This window comes from Castor canadensis, chromosome 12 (genome assembly GCF_047511655.1).
Source record: "Castor canadensis chromosome 12, mCasCan1.hap1v2, whole genome shotgun sequence".
NCBI classification, from domain to species: domain Eukaryota; kingdom Metazoa; phylum Chordata; class Mammalia; order Rodentia; family Castoridae; genus Castor; species Castor canadensis.
The window spans coordinates 74,994,480-75,014,700 of NC_133397.1; the positions used below are offsets into that span (position 1 = coordinate 74,994,480).

Sequence of the window (20,221 nt, forward strand, 5' to 3'; positions counted from 1 at the left end):
TTCTCAGTTGGAAAAATTGTGATGAGTGCTTGATCTAATTTTTTTTTTGATGGTACTGGAGTTTGAACTCAGAGTCATACTTGCTAGGCAGGCACTCTACCACTTGAGACACTCCACCAGTCCTTTTTGGTGTTGGATATTTTTGAGATAGAGTCTCATGAACTATTTGCCCAGGCTGGCTTTGAACCCCATCCTCCTTGATCTCTGCCTCCTGAGTGGCTAGGCTCGCAGGTGTGAGCCACCAGCACCTGGCTTGCTCTTGTAAGGTTGATATACACTGACATAATGTATAACATAGCTGGTGTGTTATAATAAACACAATGATTTGTCATCTAATTTGATGACAAAATAATCTGTGCTCTATTGTGCCCTAAAACCACAACATTCAATCTGGGCATGGTGGCCTGTACTCCCAGCACTTGGGAAGTCAAGGCAGAGTTGCTTGAGTCCTAGAAGTCAAAGTCAGCCTGGGCAACATAGCAAGACTATACTTTAAAAAAATTCCAAATCCTTCTTCTCCCCCAAAACAACATTTATATTCCACTTTTATCGTTTTTGGTTTTTTTTCCTATTTTGACATGATGGGATGGGTACACACAGGTCATGAAAAAATAAGAGAAAATGTCACCATATAGAGCCACACATGGTACTGCAAACACTGTACCCGTGACTTGTAGTGCTCTGAGCAGCAGTATGAAGCAATGAGAGCATGTAGTCTCTGTTGCAACCACTAAACTCTCACCGTAGACAATGTATAAACTAATGAATATGGCAATGTGCCAATAAAACTTTATCAACATGGGAATTTGAATTTCATAAGTCACAGAATATTATCTTTTTGGCATATTGTCTCCTCAAGTCTTGGCTGAATTGGTTCTTAGTGATATCTTGAAATTGTCTGAATTTTTGTCCAGACATTACAGGTTTTTTCTTTTTTTTTTTTTGAGATCAGATTGTGCTATGTAGCTCAGGCTGGCCTCAGACTCATGAGCCTCTACCTCTGCCTCCTTAGTATTGGAACTACAGGTGTGTGGAGTTTTATAGTTGTTTTTGATGGAGGTATTAGACTGATATCAATACTCCTTAGAACTGGAAACAGCTGGGTACAGTGCCCATGACCATAATCCCAGCTACTTGGGAGGCAGAGATGCACAGCAGTAATAGAAGAGGCCCGACCAGCAAAAATTTAGCAAGACTCCATCTCAACCAATAAGCCAGGCATGATGACCTCTTGTCCCAGCTACTCTAAAGGCTACAGGAAAGAGGATCTGGGTCTGCAGTTGTTTTTGGGCAAAAATGAGATACCCTACCTGAAAAATAACGAAAGCAAAGAAGGGATGGGGTATGGCATAAGTGGTAGCACACTTGCCTAGCAAGTTTGACCCTGAGTTCAAACTCGAGTTCCACCAAAAAACAAAACAAAACAAAACCAAAAATAAAACCCAAACCAAACAAACAAAAAGTGGGAAGCAGTCTATATATACTTATTTTATTTTTTTGCTGGGATTGAACTCAGGGTCGTGTTCTGCTAAGCACACTCTCTACCACTGAGCTATATCCCCAGCCTCCTATGTTCATTTTAATTTTTTACTTTCACTTATTACCATGAGCGTCTTTCCACATTGATAAACATGCTTCCACCATATCATAGTGTTCCATTGGATTGCACCATGATTTTGTGTCACAATCTGCTGGTGGGAACATTGAGATTGCTCTTGGCTTTTCACTGTGATGAATACACTCCTACAGATTTATTTGTCTACCTGGGTATTTCTTTAGTATAAAGTCCCAGAGTACATGGATGAGTCAAAGCATTTACTTTTTTTTTTTTTTTTTGTGGTACTGGGGTTTGAACTTAGGGCCTCAAGCTTGGTAGGCAAACACTGTACCACTTGATCCACACCTCCAGCCCTTTTTTTGTGTGGGGTATTTTCAAGATGGGTATCAAGAACTACTTGCTTGGGCTGGCTTTGAACCTCAGACCTCCTGATCTCTGCCTCCTGAGTAGCTAGGATCACAGGAGTGAGGCACCAGTGCCCCTCGCATTTATACTATGGAAGGTTTTTGAAGGTATTGCCAAGCTTCCCCTCAAAAACGTTATTACAATGGCATACCTAGAGCTGTGTGTACTTTTCACCACAGGGGCCAGTGCTGGATGTTACCATTCTTTTCTTCCTGTGCCAATCTGATAGATGAGAAAACGATATCTCTATGCTACTTCAGTTTGCATTTCTTCGCGGTTGACAGGTGTGGTTGGCTGGTCATGGCTCACTCCCAAGTATATGTCCATGGCCTAATCCCTAGAATTCGTGAATAAGAAAAAGGGGTCTTTGCAGGTGTGATTAAACTGAGGATCTTGTCATGAGCAGCTTATCCAGGATTAGTGAAGAGGGCATAACTGCCATTGCCAGTGTCCTTCCTCATAAGAAGGAGGCAGAATAGGATTTGAGACAGACAAAAGGAAAAGGCAGCGTGACCGCAGACACAGACATCGGAATGATGTGGTCACAGGTTACAGTGCCAGCGGCCCCAAGAAGCCAGCAAGAGGCCAGGAACAGTTTCTTCTAGGAACCTGTAGAGGGCGCATGACCTGCGAACACCTTGATTTCCACTCAGCGAAACTCTCATCTTGGGTTTCTGTCCTTGGGTTTCTCTCACAATTGAGAGAACAAATATGGGTCATTAAAACCAGTAAGTTCGTGGTGATTTGTTATTATTCGTAGAAAATAGGCTTCTCCTATGTTTATAGACCAATGAAAAACTTTGACTTTTCTTTTTTTGTGCCTCCTTCTTATACTCTTGCCTCAATCTAAGAGTTTTTTGTTTTGTTTTGTTTCCTTAAGGAGATACTAGAATTTGAACTCAGTGCCTCACACTTGCTAGGCAGGTGCTCTACCACTTGAGCCACTCGTCCAGTCAGCCCTCAAATGTTGTAATAAATTTCTAAAATTTCAGGTTCTTTTCATGTCATATATTTATTTGTGATGGGAAATACAAGATATTGTCAGATGTTATTAGTGATTCAACTCTAAAATTCAACTCTAAAGTAAAAATTATCTGTGTACCTGCCACCTGCCCTTTTTTTTTGTTTTTTCGTTTTTCTTGCTTGCTAGGCAGGTGCTTTTACGCTTGAGTTCTTTCTTTCTTTCTTTTTTGTGGTACTGGGGCTTGAACTCAGGGCCTTCACCTTGAGACATTCCACCAGCCCTATTTTTGTGAAGAGTTTCTTTGAGATAGGGTCTCTTGAATAATTTGCCCGGGTTGGCATCAAACCTCGGTCCTCCTTAAACTCTGCCTCCTGGGTAGCTAGGATTACAGACATGAGCCACCGGTGCCAGGCTCTCTCTTTTTTTATGGTTCTGGGGATGGAATCCAGAACCTTCTGCATGCTAGGCAAACACTCTACCACTGAGCTAGGACTCCAGCTCCATTTTAATGGTGTTTTTGTTTGCTTGTTTTGTTTTGTTTTTTTGAAACAGGGTCTTGCTATGTAGCCCAGTCTGGTCTCAGTCTCCTGAATGCTGGGATTACAGGTGTACCATCATACTCAGGTGATTTTTAAAAATTTTTTATTATTCATTTATTTTTTAAAGAATGTTACACCTGGTGCTGGAGATTGAACCCAAGACTTTGTGCATGCTACATGCATGTTCTACCACAGAGCTACACCAGGGTCAGGTATACAGACTTTTTAATTTGTTTTTGTTTGTTTTGATTGTACTGGGATTTGAACTCAGGGCCTTGAGCTTGCTAGGCAGGTGCTCTATGCCTCCAGCCCAGGTGATTTTTTTAAGCTAGAAAAATAATTTCTTAATGGAAGGAGAGCCACAGGTTATTTTAGAAACAGGCCTGGAAGAGATCAAAGGCAGAACTCGCAGAGGAGGAGGCATTGAGAACCTCTGAGAAAGTGCGGAGGTTGAACCCAATGATTTTCTGTGGATGATGTTAATGGAGGTAACAAATGCAATCCACTTCGAGGTGGCCTGGAGCTACCAACCCCATGTATTAGCACATTCAGGACCCCGTATTTAGAAACCCCAACCCACTGAGGTTTTGCCTCTCACAGGAGAAAAAAAAATTTAAAAACTCACTGACTTTATTCATGCAAATCTATTTATGCAAATCTGCACCTATAACTGCCTGGGGAAATGTCTGACAGTATGCATATCAAACCAGTAGCAGTGGTAAACTGGAGGATGTTAACTGAAAGTGATTAATTAGAAAGGTCCTGTCCTGGGGGACAAGAGGAACTTTTACTTTTATTCAAGATTCTACTGAGCTCAGCCTGTCAGCTCAGGCAAGTGATCATGAGTTAGAGGCCAGTCTGGGCTACATAGTGAGGCCCTGTCTGAGAATAAAAAAGATAAGATACTTCTCAAGATATACCTTTTTTAAAAAACATTTTATGAGACTATATTAATATACTAATTGTGTAAAAAATATAAACGATGTACATCATTTATTGTCTACTTGTAAATAATAAAACATGTAGGAGGCAGGAAACAAAACTTTCCCTCTCTTCTTATCTATCTCCAGAAAGTCATTGATAATAATTTGGTGTACATCTTCTTACATTTTTTGTATGCAGAAACAAATATATGTAATTTTTTTAAAGACAAAAATGAAATAGTATGTGCCATTTCTACTGCCGTATATTCATTTAGGGATGTTCCTTCAAAATCATTCTAAGCCTTCCTGAGCAGGGGCCTGTCTGTGGACTGGCTAGTGTGTGAACTGTCATTGTAAGAAGGATGTGGAGTGCTTTTACTAGTGTCCTCATGCTTTGAACTTCCCTGTAGCAGTACCTCTAGAAAACTCTCCTGCCAGTTGTGCTTAGTTTTAGATATTTCCCATACTCACTTCCAGACGGATGTCAGTATGGAACCAATGGATGTCAGTTGGGAACCAATAGTTCCCTACTGTGGGTGACACAAGACAGCATCCTCCCTTCCTCCCAGCTTTCCCCTACTGGTTGGAGAGGGATGATGATGATGGTGTGTGGGTGTGTGGATGTGTGCTGGAGACCGAAACCGGGGCTTCATGCATGGTAGTAAGCACATGCTCTACCTCTAAACTACACTCCCAGTCCTGAGGGACCGTATCTTAGTATCATTACAAAAATACCCTTTCTTTACCTATTGGGCATTTTTCTCATGTTCACTGGTTACCAAGGCAGCTTTGTGACCGGATGCCAATTTTCCCTTGTAATGAATGGAATCTAAGTCCTTTCAAGAGACAGTGATTATTCGATTTAGCACCTTGCCCCAAACTACGGGTGATCTTTGGAACTTCAATGGAACGCGACTCTGGATATCTGGACAAAGTCGAAACCTAGTCTGGGATGAGGAATCCGTTACACCTCCACAGGAAAGGAGAACGGAAGGCCGCCAGGCGTATTTCGGAGTGCCATAAATTTCCCCAATCCCCGGCTCTGTGCATCCGGCCGGGCCGACCCCGCAGACGCGCTCGGAGCTCCGAGGACTTCCAGGCAGAGCCGCGGTAGGCGGCGGCTCTGCGCAGCTGAGGCTTTCCCGCAGGGGGCAGTGCCGCCCGCCAGCGCGCACAACACCGTGGGAGGGGGTGTGAGCCCACACAGAGTTCCGAGGGTTGTTTGCAAGAAAGTTAGAGGGATGCGGACGGGTGCGGGGAGGACCATGGAGGTTGGCGGGGTTACGCGTGAGGCGCAGGGGAGGCGATCGGGTCGAGTTTGGGAGGTCAGGGCGTTGCACGCTGCGCTGCGAGAGGCGTAGCCCCCGGAAGGTGCGAGGGAGTCGTGCGCGAGTGTGAATGCGAGTGTGCGCGCGCCGGAGCGCTCCGGGTTCCGCGAGGCGCGCGGGTGTCAGCTTGCAGCCGGGGCTCCTCCCTCCGGCCCCCCTGCCCAGCCGGGCGGTCCCTCCCTCCTTCCCCGCTCGCCCCTCCCCGGCGGGCCAGGCGCTGGGACGCCCCGGCGGAGCAGGCGGCGGCTGCGAGTTGGGGAGCCCTAGGCTCCGCGCTGCCGGAGGGGCCCCTGCCGAGCTCCCCCGCCCCGGCCGGGCCGCGCGGGGCCCGCTTCCCGCGGGGCCACGCCCTGTCAAACTTTGTTGCTGCGGCGGCGGCGAGCGGAGCGGGAGGCAGGGAGGGAGGGGCGCCGGCCGGGCCGGGCCGGGCAGGGCGCGGGAGGCGCGGGGCTCGGAGCGCAGCGGCCCCGGCCCGCGGCCCCACCATGCCCCAGCTTGGTGGCGGTGGCGGCGCCGGTGGTGGCGGCGGGGGAGGCGGCGGCTCGGGAGCTGGGACGGCCAGCGGAGGGGACGACCTCGGGGCGAACGACGAGCTGATCCCCTTTCAGGACGAGGGGGGCGAGGAGCAGGAGCCGAGCAGCGACAGCGCCTCGGCTCAGCGGGACCTGGACGAGGTCAAGTCGTCCCTGGTCAACGAGTCGGAGAACCAGAGCAGCAGCTCGGACTCAGAGGTAAGGAGGCGCCCATGGCCGGCCCCGGGGGACCCCAGCCCTTCTCCCGCTCACCCGGCCTCGCCTTTGTGTCTCTTCCACAGGCGGAGAGGCGCCCGCAGCCCTCCCGAGACGCTTTCCAGAAGCCGCGGGACTACTTCGCCGAAGGTACGTGTCCGCGGGACCAGTCTCCATTCCCCGGCCCCGCAGCGCTGCGCGCCTCTACCCTGGCGGCCCGCGGTCCCCCGAGCCCCGGTGGCCGAGCCTCTGCTTTCCCACCCTCTCTGCAGCAGCCGCCCTGGGGCTCGCGCGAGGGGCGCTCGGCTTCCCGATCCCCTTTCCGGGTCCCCTGCGGCGGCGCTGTCCCCGGCGCCCGGGCCTCACCCCGCCTTGGTTTTGTCGGCAGTGAGAAGGCCCCAGGACGGCCCATTCTTTAAGGGACCCGCGTACCCGGGATACCCATTCCTGATGATCCCGGACCTGAGCAGCCCGTACCTCTCCAACGGACCCTTGTCTCCGGGAGGAGCGCGCACGGTGAGTGCCGGTCGGGTTGCGCCGGGGCGGGTGGGCGCCGGGCCCGGCTGGGCCGGGGCGGCGGGATGCGCCCCCGGGCTCGGCCATGGAGTGGGGGATGGGGCCTCCTGCGCTGATCCTGGGCAGAACTTGTTTGCGGAGTTAAACTACTCTGGCTGCCGCGCGTAAGGCTGCGCTGGCCAGTGCTTGGATGAAAGTAAAGTTCTTTTAACTTCTCTCCTGTTGCGGGTCGAGGCCTGGAGATCCACCTCTGGGGTGTACCCTAGCCTTCAGAATTCTTTGCTTGTTCCAAAGGAAAACTTGGATTTGTGCTCGCTTGGGGTGGGGTGGGGGTCTTGCTTTCCTTCCTAGAGATGGGTCAGCTTTCGGAAGGAGCTGGGTTGACATCGCTGTCCCCTGGTCCCCGAGTTCCCTGGGCGACTGTGAGCTGGTTCGTAGCAAACCCCGCCTTCTGTGGCGGGTTATTCACGACACCCCCCTGTCCACCCTCAGCCCTCACCCTGGGGCCCCAACTTCTGCCGAGCTCTGGATTTTAAACTCCGCGAGATGATTTCGAGGGCGACCCTAGGCATTCTCCAAGTTGAGGAACTTGGCTTTTTCCCTCTTTTGTTGCCGGCTTTTCTCATTTAAAGCGAGCGCTGCCACACTTTAAACCTGTTAATGGGCGCGCATTGTGTGCTGCGCGCTGGCATTTGGAGCGGTGATTAAGCAAATTGACCGGGCCCCAGACGACGTGCAAATGAGGGCGGATTCCTTCACCCCTTCTCTAGCTCTAAGCTCCCGCCCCCCTCCCCCGCGTAGCGAGGGGTACAGTTCCTGGCTGGCGAGGCCTTTGTGTCCCCCGAGCCACCACTCCATCCCCGGGCTCTCCGCGCAGGTGCTGGATGTGATGGCAGATCTCGGGTGAACACCTACCTACTGTGTGCCAGGCTGTGTGCGTGCTGCCACTCACTCGTACACCGTTCATTTTTTGCTTCCCCAGTGCCTGCTGGGGTCCTGGAGTGTTGGCCCCTCTGGAGTGCCCTTCCCCCCCCCACAATCCCCCCTGCAAACTCACTTTTTTGCTAAAGTTGTCCTTAAATAATAATTAAAGGGCTGCCTGAGAGGTGCATGATGCTGAATGGACCGTGCCTGCTTGTCAGTGTTGGCCACCACATTTGGTTCAGTGGGGGCGCTCTCGTTACTAGATGGAGTGTTGGGGGCTATGAATCGCTGATGCATCTGGGTGTGGGGCCACATAGATCTCATGGCTTTGCCCCGGCAGCTTTGGCCCATGCTGGTCCTGAATGTGTCATTTTTAGTGTGAAAGCTGGATATTGGCCTATGGTCGATGCTTTTTCTCAACCATATTTCAAGAAAAATGGTGTAGGCTGGTGGAGTGACTCAAGTGGTAGAGCACCTGCTTAACAAGCATGAGGCCTTGAGTTCAAACCCCAGTGCTGCCTTAAAACCCCCCAAAAGGGGACAAAAGGGGTGTCATGGACTAATTATTTCTAACCAGGCTTTCCCATCCTCAGCCTACTGTCATATTATCCCAGATAATTCTTAAAAAAAAAAAAAAGAAAGAAAAGAAAAGAGTAAACCTGCAGATGGAAATGGAGCTGGCCAGAACTCTGTGGGGGGGGGGTTGGGGGAAGGTATGCCACTGAAGTGTGTTTCTTTCCCATTTTATCATCAGGGTGTCTGGAGAGTGGGAAGCAAGAGCAATTAACATCTGGGTGTCAGTCATGAGCCAGGTTCTATCAATTAAAAGACATGAGAAGTGTCCCAAATATGTCTTTCTCCTCCCCACACCCATTTCTCTTTAGGCTATTTTGATTCTTCCAGCCTCTCAGGTTCAGAATTTTGGGCCATGACTGACCACAGTCTCTGGTTGCCTGGCCACTAAGAGCCCAAGTGAGACAGATTTTCTGTTTGTGTCTTTTCTTCCTTCTATCGTCTTATGTGCATAAGAACTTACAAAGGTTAACTCTTGCTGACTGGGGATTCCAGATGACTAAATTCCAGGCCTGTGTGGGATTTTGAAACTCTCCCCACCTGCATGCCTCTAACTGTCCCTGCTCATCCTGCACCATTCTCTTCAATTCCCATGTCACCAGCCCCCTGACACACCTATTCTTCTGAGGACTTAGACTCCCATCCTGCTCTCATACCTACATCTTGTCTCCCAGGTGAACTGCTGAAACAGATCAAATTCAATTCCTTTGGTGTTTCTGTGCCTCTCCTAAGCCTGCCACCTGGTTCATTTTAAGTTCATTGATGTACTGGGGATATTTCTTTCTAGCTTGACCTTAGTCTTGAGCGTCATGGCCAGTAAAAAAGCAAATAAGGAGACCTTAAGCACTTGTTTGGGCTCTAAGGGAGATGGTGATTTCCCTCTGGGTGAACATATCAATGTAATTAATGTGGTTTTCCTTGGAGGCAAACCATGGATCAGAACGAGTGGCCCTCTGTTTTCCTAGCCTGGTAAGATGAATGTAGATACATGTGGGTGAGGAAAGGGACGGAGGTAGCTGCAGAGAAGGGGTACCTGGAGCATATCATCCAGTCTCTCTTTTTGGCTTCTTTGGTCTTTTTTTGTTTCACCTGTAAATTGCACAGTTGTAGGCTATACCTATAAGTGGTATAAAATTGAGTGATCTCAGTTCTTTATTGCTCTAGCATTTTCTGGATACCAAACCAGAAGCAAGAGTGGGGAGTGGCTGGAGTGTTTCAGAGTGTTCCCAGACCTTAGGAATAGCAGGTAGGCAGCCTCAGCCACCTCACCCATTGGCATAATTGCTACTGGGACCAGTGGAGCAGGCAGGTCCTGCAGTCAGGCTGTCTGTCCATGCTGTGTCATCTTTGCCCTCCACTCTGGCCTGGCTGGGATGCTGTGGAATGCCCTTTCAGAGAAGAAGTTCCCTTAGGTTGGGCTGACTGGCAAGCCTCAGAACTGTGTGCTTTTTTTAAGACAGGATCTTGCTGTTTGGCCCATGCTGGCCTCAAACTTCAGCTTCTCCTGCTTTAGCCTCGTGGATATTGGGATTGCAGGTGTGCACCACTTCATGTGTGCTTATCTTACCTTTCTGGAAACCTGTAGCCTCTAGGAAGAGGAATAAACTGCCAGAACCATTACTCACTATTTCTAGTAGTCACCCCCAAATTATACATTTATTTATTCTTTTTTTTTTTTTTTGGGGTAGGACTGGAATTTGAACTCAGAGCTATCACAAAGCAGGCACTCTATTACTGGAGCCACATCTCCAGTCTATTTTGCTCTGATTATTTTGGAGATGGGGTCTTGCAAATTGTTTGCCCAGCTGGCCTCAAACTTCAGTCCTCCTGATTTTAGCCTTCCAAGTAGCTAGGATTATGGGCATGAGACACCAGCACCTGGCTTCGACAGTGTTCATTCTTAGAGAGACTTCACAGGTTCACAAAACTATATTGGTGTGCTTCGAGTAGAATTTAGTTAAGAAAATGTAATGGAACCCACCTAACACTGAAAAAGGGGGAGGAAGAAGGTAGGTATAATGGAGGAGGTGAACTTGTTTTAAGTACACTGTATGCATCGATGGAATTACCATCAGTAAAACCCTTTCGTACTATCAGTATATGCTAATTAAAAAAATGAAAAAGTCAGTATATTAAAAAATAAATATCAAAAATAGTTTTAAGATGAAGAAGAGCCAGAGCAAACTGTTGGATATGGCTTGGCAAGCTAGCTACAAAGTGATAGTGTTTGTGACCACAGTGTGAGTGCAAATGACATTTGTGAAAGGAACATGTCTAGGAAGAGTCACTCAGTGCAGTTACAGTTTATGCATCCAGGATATAAATTTAGAAGTTACTAAAGTGCACCTCAAGCACAGGTTGCTCATGTTTTTGTCAATCTATGTCAGATTTGTGTATGAAATTGTTCTGGTCTTTTCTTTAAGTCCCTTGTATCCCAGTTTCTCCTGGGTAGTCTTGCTGATGTGGTTGGCCCTCCGTTTTTTCTAGACAAGCAGAAATCTTTATGTACCTATAAAGAGGTTGTTCTGAGGAATTGTCTGTTCTAACAGATAAGGAAAACCTTTTCTTTTTAAAGATGAGTATGAACATGCTGCTTTTGGCAAAATTCTTTTAAGTCATTTCATCTAAATATAACTTCTCTTCCATTTTTCGCTAAATATAACTCTGAGTTTAATGAGGGCTTTTCACATGGAGCAAGCTTTTGGGAGGGCTCTGCTGTGTAGCTGATGTTTTGGCATTCGGATTGCTAGGGTGACATTTGGTTTCAAACTCTGTGGAGGGACTTGAACCCTGTCAGTCTTTTTCCTTTGGATGGGTGGATCTGGCAGGGAATATCTGACTTGACTTGTTATCATTTTGGAAAGTTAGGGTTTGCTTTCATTCTTCAGAGATCTCATTTCTAGGGTTTCTTGAGAAGAAGGTAGGCTGGTATGCACATACACACACTCATAACCACTATTAACAAAGAGTGTTCTGGCCTTTATGGTATCCTGTAATGTTAATAAAAAGAGTTGTGGAATGAAGGCCAGGTGTAGTGGTTCATGCTACTTGGGAGGCAGAGATAGGAAAACCTCGGTTTGAGGCCAGCCTGGGCAAAAAAAGTTATCCAGACCTTATCTCAAAAAACAAGCTAGCTGTTGGGGTGCACGCCTGTAATCACACTACTCAGGAGGCACAGTAGGAAAATTGCTGGATAAGGCTGCCCCTGAAAAAGTCTGAGACCCTATCTGTAAAACAAACTAAAGCAAAAAGGGGCTGGAGGCATGGCTCAAGTGATATAGTACTTGCCTAGCAAGTAGTGAGGTCCTGAGTTCAGTCCCCAGGAGCACAAACAAACAAACAAACAAACAAAAAGTGGAATGAAAAAGAATTTCAATGATTAACCTACTGGAAAAATCTTCTGTAATGGAAAGGCTGTAAGTAATCCCAGTTGACAGACAGATTTCATTTGCTAAACTGGGGACATTTAGATTTGTATCCTTAAGATCAATTTGCAACTCCTTGACTTGTTTATTGATGTGTACTGAGTACCTATCATGGCCGGTGGCTAAGGAACTAGACGAGATAAGTTGTATTAGACACAGTCTTTGCCCTAAAAGATAGAACAGTGAAGTTAGGAAAAAGCAACACTGTGGGAGGGGGTGATATAAGGAAAGGGTGTAGGAGGGTGAACATGGTGGAAATGTTAGGAAGTGGAAAAATGAGACCCGTTGAAACTGTTCCAGGAGTGGGGAGAGGGAGGATAAAAGTATCCTGCAATCCTTCTTCTCAAATGTTGGAGGGGTGAATTTAACTAAGATACATTGTAAGAACTTTTGTAAATGTGACAGCATACCCCCAGTACAACAGTAATATGATAATAAAAACTTCAGAATTTGAGGCAAGGAAAAAAAGAAATAAAAATACTAGCTTTCTAGCTCTTAAACAAAACAGTATTAGTACTGTAAGAGGAGGTCTATTCCAAGAGGCAGTTAAGTCTGGAGAAGCATTTTTTGACTGAGGAGAAATTTGGAAAAACTGCTTTGAGCTGGGATGACCACGGAAAGCAGGTTAGAGGGGTGATTTTAAACTAGTCCTTGAAACTCATGTTAAAATCCAAAGTAAATTTTGGTAATTATGAAAAAAATGAAGTAGTACAGAGGTATTTAAAGAGTAGAAGTCATTCTTTACTCTCATCGTCTTGAGATGGAAACCAGCACAGGGAGATCAAAGACTAGGAGGAGAGTCCAGGGCTATTGGGGATAGTCAGCTTTTTCTCTTCCATTTGTCTTGAAACATAGGAGGCCAGGGCACGGGAAGCCTTGAATGCCAAGAAAGGAATCTGTTCTTATTCAAGAGGCAGCAGAGAACCATCAACCATTAGGCCAAGGGTAGAGGTGTGGTTTAGTGGTAGAGTGCTTGCCTAGCATGCATGAGGCCATAGGTTCAATCCCCGAATCCCCAACACACACACACACACACAGGGATACCTAGAAGTGATGTGACTCATTCATGTCATACTCTTGCTTAGAAAGATAATGGTGGGTTGGAGGGGCACGACCTGGAAGGAGCTAGAATAATGAGGAGACTTTCAGTAGTCAGGAGAGAGGTAAAAGGGTAAAGTGTGTCAGAGTGGAAAAGAAGGGTTGGATGGGAGAGACAGGGATGACTGCTTGCATTTGTGTGGGGAGATGTGGTACCCGGACGGAAGGTTACAGTTAACTGCTGGTGCTGAGCTCAGGTGACCAGGGTATTGACTTCTCCAGGTGGCATCTGGCTTTTCGTCTCTGCTTCCCCAGTGCTGGGCAGATGCTCCCTGAACTTTAGGAGATGCTGTTAGGACACTGTGGACTTAGGGAATATTGCAGTGACTGGATGATTCAGGGGAGTGGAAGAACAAGGGGCGGGATGCTTACAGCAGGGAAGCATGTCATTGAAGGAGGATGGAAGGGACGCTTGGCAAGTGCGGAGGAGGGCTCAGGGCTGTGAGCAGCTCATGGTAGCACATTTCGCTTTCTGTCAGTTTTACCTGAAAGACGCTGGAAAACCAGGCTCTAGACAACCTACTTAAGACTGACTGTGGTGCAGGAGGCAGAGATCAGGAGGATCGAGTTTTGAAGCCAGCCTGTGCAAATAGTTCTCAAGATCCTAGCTCAAAAAACCCTTCACAAAAATAGGGCTGGTGGAGTGTCTCAAGGTGAAGGCCCTGAGTTCAAGCCCCAGTACCACAAAAAAAAAAAAAAAAAAAAAGTGTGGAAAAAGAGGGAAAGGAAGGTCTTTGCCTATAGAGGAAGGCATATTCATCTTGCTGGCATAGGAGCTTGTTTCTAGGGCAGGGCTGAAGGCAAACAGAAAAGACAGGAGGAAGAGGAGCAGAGACTGAGAGCTTCAGTAGGAAGGCAGGTGTTCTCCCAGTTTTACAGACTAGCTCAAGTTGCAGAGGAGGATGTGGGAAAATTCAGAGGTTGGAACTGACAGAAATGGAGGGGAGTGTGCACTGGATGGTTTTTTAATTTTTTTTTGGCCATACTGGGGTTTGAACTCAGGGCCTCACGCTTGCTAGGCAGGTGCTGGTACTGCTTGAACAACTCTGCCCCTGGATGTGTTTTAAATATTCTCAGTAAAATCAAGGGCAAATTGGCTGGGGTGAGGGTCCTGGAATTTTGTTGGCAGCAGGGAGGCTATAGTCTGTTCCTCTTTACTTTATCATGAAGCTGGAAATGTTGGAGCTTCTTAGCAACCTGTTAAAGAAATGTTTGTGTGTTGATTGAAAGACACCACACACCTGGGAAGTTCTTTCCTCTATTGTGTGGAGTTGGCTGGTTTTGAAGGGAGATAGAGATGGGAATCAAAACACAACTTGTTTGCAGTTGGGACTGATAAAGGATGTGATAAGTAGTCGAGGACAAGGAGGACTGACCACTAAAAAGCATATAGAAGTGTTGGGAAAGTGGCTCACATCTCTGATCTTAGCTACTCTTGGAGATTGAGAGGATCCAGGTTCAATGTCAGCCTGGGCAAAAAGTTAGTGAGACCTCATCTCAACAAACAAGCCAGGGCAAGATGCTAGTGGCTCATGCCTGTAATCCTAGCTACTCAGGAGGCAGAGAGCAGGAAGACTGCAGTTCAAAGCCAGCCTAGGCAGTTAGGCTAGGCCTAATCTTGAAAATACCCAATACAAAACAGGGCTGGAGTGGCTCTTGTGGTTGGGTGCCTGCCTAGCAAGCGTGAGGCCCTGAGTTCAAACCACTACAATAAACAAACAAACAAACAAAACCCGAAACAAGCTGGGGATGGCGGTCCACATTTGCAGTCCCACCTGTGCAGTAGGTGTAGGTAGGAGGATCTCAGTCCCAGGCTGGCTCCAGGCAACAGTGCTAGACCCTAAGCTGAAAAATAAAGCAAGAAGTGCTGGGGGTGTAGCCCAAGTGTAAAGTGCCTGCCTACCAAGTACAAGGCCCCGAGTTAAAAAAAAAAAACAACTCTAAAAACAAAAACCAATTTTCTTTCTTTCTTTCTTTCTTTTTTTTTTAAAGAGCATATAGAGAACGGCATCAATTTGGCTAATGTAATTTTTTTTTTTTTTGGCCCTGTGTTTTGTGGTCTCCCAAACTGGAATGGATTTAGGGAAGAATGAAACAAATGCAGTTTCCAAAACCTTGGCACTTGCGAATGAGACACTCTGAGGGGAGCGAAGGGGACCTGATCTTTTTCTTTGTGTTGGCTCTGAGGCCCAGGGAGCATCTCTGGGGCACTGGTTTCATTCTGTGATTCAGGTGTTTAGAGATGCCCTGAGTACCTTTTTATTTATTTATTTATTTATTTATTTGGAGGGACTGGGGTTTGAACTCTTTCACACTTTCAAAGCAGGTGCTCTGCCTCTTGAGCCACACCTCTAGCCCTCAGCTGGTAGGTACCTTTAAGGTTCTAAAGCATATTTCAAGACCCTAAAATCTTTTCACTGTGTCCATCACCTACAGATTTTCATGGGAAATGAGGATTTAATTTAGAAGTACACTTCAGTGTCAGTGTTTGAAAACAAAATCATCAAGACGTTTTCCTAAGCATAGCCCTTTTTAGGAGTTTTTGTGGAAATCATACCAGTTTTCTGGAGTTCCCAGGACAGGAAATGAATTCACATTCGTGCTCTTAGACTGTCACAACATTTTCAGAAATCAGTTTTCAAGTGTTCACCCTAATTGTAAAAAGTAAACATAAACATTCTGTTTACAAAAGAATGAACTCTAAATGCACCAAATACGTGAAACTATGTTCAACCTCCCATGTTGCTAATTAAGACAGTAATTTTTGGCCATCAAACTAATATTAAGATTTTGTCTTAAGGATTGGAGGTGTGGCTTAAGTGATAGAGCTTCTGCCTAGCGAGTGCAAGGCCCTGAATTCAAACTCCAGTACTGCAGAAAAAGAAAAAGAATGATTTTGTCTTAAATCTTTTCATGGTTGGCAACTGCATGTTGAGATGTCTGCTCTTTCTGACTGTTTTTGAAGTGACTTCACCCTATTTGGGAAGTACTTGGCAATGGCTGCTAGAATCTTTGTATTTTTCATAGATTCTGACTTGCTAGGAAGTAGGTACTTATTATTCCCATTTTGCTGCACACAGACTCGTAGAGGTCAAGTATGTCGTACAAAGTCATACTACTGGTCACTGCAGGTGCCAAGATTTAAACTTGGTTGAGTCCAAAGTCTAGCTCTTCTTTTTCTACCCTGGTGACTCTATACACAGGCCTGATATCACTGGCCTTCCTCTGGGGGAGAGGCACTGATCTTTGTTCTCAGTTCAGAAATCCTGGTGGGACTCCCACTTGGGGTGAAGGGTGTGTAGATTTGTTCCAGCTTTACAAATTGGACCTGGGCACATCCCTTCCCAATCAACAGTTGTCCTAGTGAGTGAGGGGCTGGAGTTGATGTTGTCCTGCTAAGGCCAGCTGCAGAGGACTGAATAACCTTTAGCCTGCTGCCCCAGGAACTTCAGGAAAAAGTGGTTATTTACCAACATTTGACTGCTTTAGAAGCTGGAGACTGGTTTTCCTTGTTGAAATCAGCGAGAGTTGGAAGAACATACCAGGTGTGTCTTTGGTGTAGAAGAGTGCCAGAGGAGTAAACTCACTCACTTGCCCTGCAATTTGTATTACAACATAGTTTGGTTAACAAACCAAGCTCTGGTAAACCAAACATACAAATATTATATCTTTATGTTTCCTTTTATAAAATATTTGATAAATACCTGCTTTCTTTAAGCTGTCTACATATAAAACAAGTCAGTCCCAATTATCTATAAAAGATCATTATAGCAGAAGTTGACTTAATACAGTTATTATTTTTGGAATCACAGAAGCGGTATTGGTCTTTCCTTCTCACCCTCTCAGTATCTTTGTGTCTGTGGGCGTATAGCAGTGTGTGTCTAAGTTGGTTTGAAATTAGAAATCATGAAGTTGAGTATTTTTGCCTTCACTTCCCAAATTACATTCCAGGTGGTGTCTTCCTGAAAAATGATAGCATGAGTATGGGTCAGTAGAAGTTGGGGAGGCACTTGGGGTGCTGGCTAAGCCTTCCCTGTAACCTGAGTGATGAAGGCACTCAATGCTAGAGAGACAAATATCTTAGACCTCATAAGGTGAATGGGGTATTATTTGTAGAAATGTGTACAGGAAATGTGTGGAAAGGTGTAACTAGCTGGTAACTATAATTAAGAAATAGGTCGGTCTGATGATGAGGAAGAAAAACTAAGAAGGTAGGAATGAGTGATATGAAAATCAGATCAAATCGAAGTCCAGATGTGTTGGCTCCAGTGAATTCTGATGTTTGGGATGTTACTTCCCTCCATAAATGGAGCTGGATTTGTGAGACATACCACGTAGGGGTGGGTTCCTCCTGAGATTCTTATCAAGGACCCACATGAGTGTCCTGGAGTACCCTGAGCTGGAAGGAGCCATCCAGTTCACCTCACAGGTATGGAGTACAAGCTCACCAGATGGCTGACCTGAACAAGAGCAGTCAGTTGAAACCAGGTGCCAGTGGCTCACATCTGTAATCCTAGCTACTTGAGAGGCTGAGATCGGGAGGATCAGAAAGACCCCATCTCCAAAATAATCAGTAAAATGGACTGGAGGTGTGTCTCAAGTGGTAGAGTGCCTGCTTTGTAAGTGTGAAGCCCTGAGTTCAAACCCCAGTCCCACCAAAAAAAAAGAAAGAAAAAGCAATCAGTTGTGGTGGTGGACACAGGAGAAGGGCTCAGGTGTGCTTACTGAAGCTTTAACGTCTCTACCATTTGGGGAGATCATCCACAGTGAGCTGTGCCCAGAGATAGTGCACCTCAAGATGCTTCCTTATCTAGAATATAACACCTGATGCATAAGTGATTTGTTTATTGAATATTGACAGCATGACTATTTAAACGTCAACGTGAAAAGGCAGCCCTATAGGTATCTTCAGTGTTCCAGGGCACACTATTGGAACTTCCCCCGAACTCTTAGGTATCTGATACTATAATCTGTTTTGTCCTTGAGGAAGCTGAGACTGGGAGATGAGGTGAGAAGCTGGTAGAGCCAGCTTTTCAGACTTGAGGGGTAGGATCTGGTGCCATGTGGCTTCAGTTTCCTCTCATGGGAATTTGACAGCCAAAATTAATGTGAAGATGCCATTTGGAGCAAGATTTTGTAAAAGATGTAACATCTCTCTGCAGTCATTTATTCATCAGTGCTTTTTAACTCCTGGGTGGAGTTGGAACCTTAATGCTGGTCTCTTTACAGTCTCAGAGATGATGTTAATTGCTGTCTTAATCTTTGTTTTTCTGTGCTCTGTAGCTCCTTTTAATCTGTCTTTCTCCCCCTCCAAATTCTCTTGTTTATCTTCCTATCTCTTGAAGTGGTAAGCTTGGTTCCTTAAATGTTCCTTGATATGTAATAATGATGTGCACATGTCGACCTAGTCTCTTGCCTACTACTTCCTGCTCCTGAGTAGCCCTACTTTCTTGTACATGTATGAATATTGTCGTGTATGTAAATTTGATGTAGCCATTACCTACTAATTATATTAGCTACTTAAACTTTTCTAGTGGGATGCATAGAGGAGCAGTATGGTGGGAGTATCAGAGGATGTGAGATGAAAACCCTTTGTCCTTCTATTTGCTAACGTCAGTGTTTGTTATAAAATGCTCGTCAGGGAGAGAGACGTGGTGCTGGAGCTGTGGAGTGGGAGAGAGGGGCATTGTCACAGGGGCTGGGACATAGAGACTGGAGTTTGGAGCCAGTGGTTATCAAGCTGTGCCTTCAAGCCCCACACTGAAAGAGGGTGGAGGATGGTGTGGAAAGAAACCCAGGGCTTAAGGGGTGGAGGAACACGCCCACTGACAGGCTGTCCCCTTCCCTTTGGGAGAGCGTGTATGAGTCTGTGCTTGCTGTGTGCTCCACGGTCTGCTCTGGCAAAATAGGGATAATTATAGATCTTTGAGGTTCGCTGAACTACATTTTAATGGGCCTCGTTTTAAAAATCAGGATTTGACTGACCAAGGTTGAAATGAAATGTTAGTGTCATAGAATGGATCTTTGGGATAAAAAAAATGTGAAATGTTATTAAAATAATTTATAGTATTATTATAAGTTTACAGCAGTAGTAGTAGGATGTTTAGCGACCAAAGATTTTAATCAGTTTTTTTTTGAATCAGGGTCTCACTATGTAGTCCAGATTGGCTTTGAATTTGCTGTGGAGCCCAAATTGGCCTTGGACTCTCAATCCTCCTGCCTCCACCTGAGATTACATATGTGTGCCACCATGCCCAGTTTAACCAGTGTTTTAATAAAATTATTCAAAATACCTTTATTAAGAATGATTAAATGTCAGGGGAGAAGTCATGCTTAAAAGTTATTGGTGTGTCAGCATCAGTTTTTAGTGCAGGTTTTTGAATTTCATGGTTGGCAGTTCCCTTTGCAAAGACTTACATATCACTTTCCTGTGAAAGTGAGTTTGTGTGAGTTCTCAATCAAGTTGCTATCATCAGGATGGTCTCTGTATCTATACTTTTGTAAGCCTGTTATGTAAGTTAAAATAACTTATATGTGGAATACTAAGTAACATAGTGCATGAGTTATTTATATATATGCATTTAACTTTTAATTTTAGAGTAATTTCAGACAGAGAAAATGTAAAAATAGCACAAAGAATTTTCCCCAAATTTCTCTGCATGACATTATACTGTGTTTTCTTTATCCTTTTTTTCTGTAACTTCTTTCTGAGCCATGTTGGAGTAAGTTGGATGTCCAAGTCCCTTTACGTAAGAAGCACAATTCTCAAGTAGCTAGATTATTTTTGTGCCACTAGATAACATATGTGAATTCTGAATATAATACAGGGACAAGACACGCTGTAAAAACAGGGACATTCACCACAGTAGTTACCCACGCCAGGAAATTGACACAGGTTTAGTGCTGTTGTCTCATCTACAGACCTTAGTCTGACCTTGCCTATTGTCTTAATATATTTTGTAACAATGGAAAACATTTTTAAAAAATTGGAAGTTGGGGCTGTAGCTTAGCAGTAGAATGAATGTTCAGCATGTGTGTGAGGTGCTGGGTTTAATCCCCAGCCCAAACAAAAACAAAACGGGGAACGTGCACACCATCATTACCTATCATGCTGTTTGAGGAACCATGTGAACCACTTCAAGGTCCCAGAAGAGTCCACCACCACACATCGCACTTAGTTACCATGTTCCTTTAGTCTCTTCCAGTCTGGAACAGTTCTTCCATGTGTGTCTCTCATGTT

The 20,221-nt window shown here is 45.7% G+C and overlaps 1 protein-coding gene across 1 annotated transcript in view; it reads left to right on the top strand.

The window, feature by feature from the left end:
• The first annotated feature begins 6,191 nt into the window (after positions 1-6,191).
• The window catches only part of Tcf7l1 (transcription factor 7 like 1), a 150,432-nt gene continuing 136,402 nt past the window's right edge, over positions 6,192-20,221 (top strand). Inside the window, exons 1-3 of the mRNA XM_020163375.2 lie at positions 6,192-6,448; positions 6,532-6,595; positions 6,834-6,961. Of these exons, the coding sequence (XP_020018964.1) occupies positions 6,203-6,448; positions 6,532-6,595; positions 6,834-6,961 (438 nt within the window). The 5' untranslated portion in view covers positions 6,192-6,202. The remainder of the gene's footprint in view (positions 6,449-6,531; positions 6,596-6,833; positions 6,962-20,221) is intronic.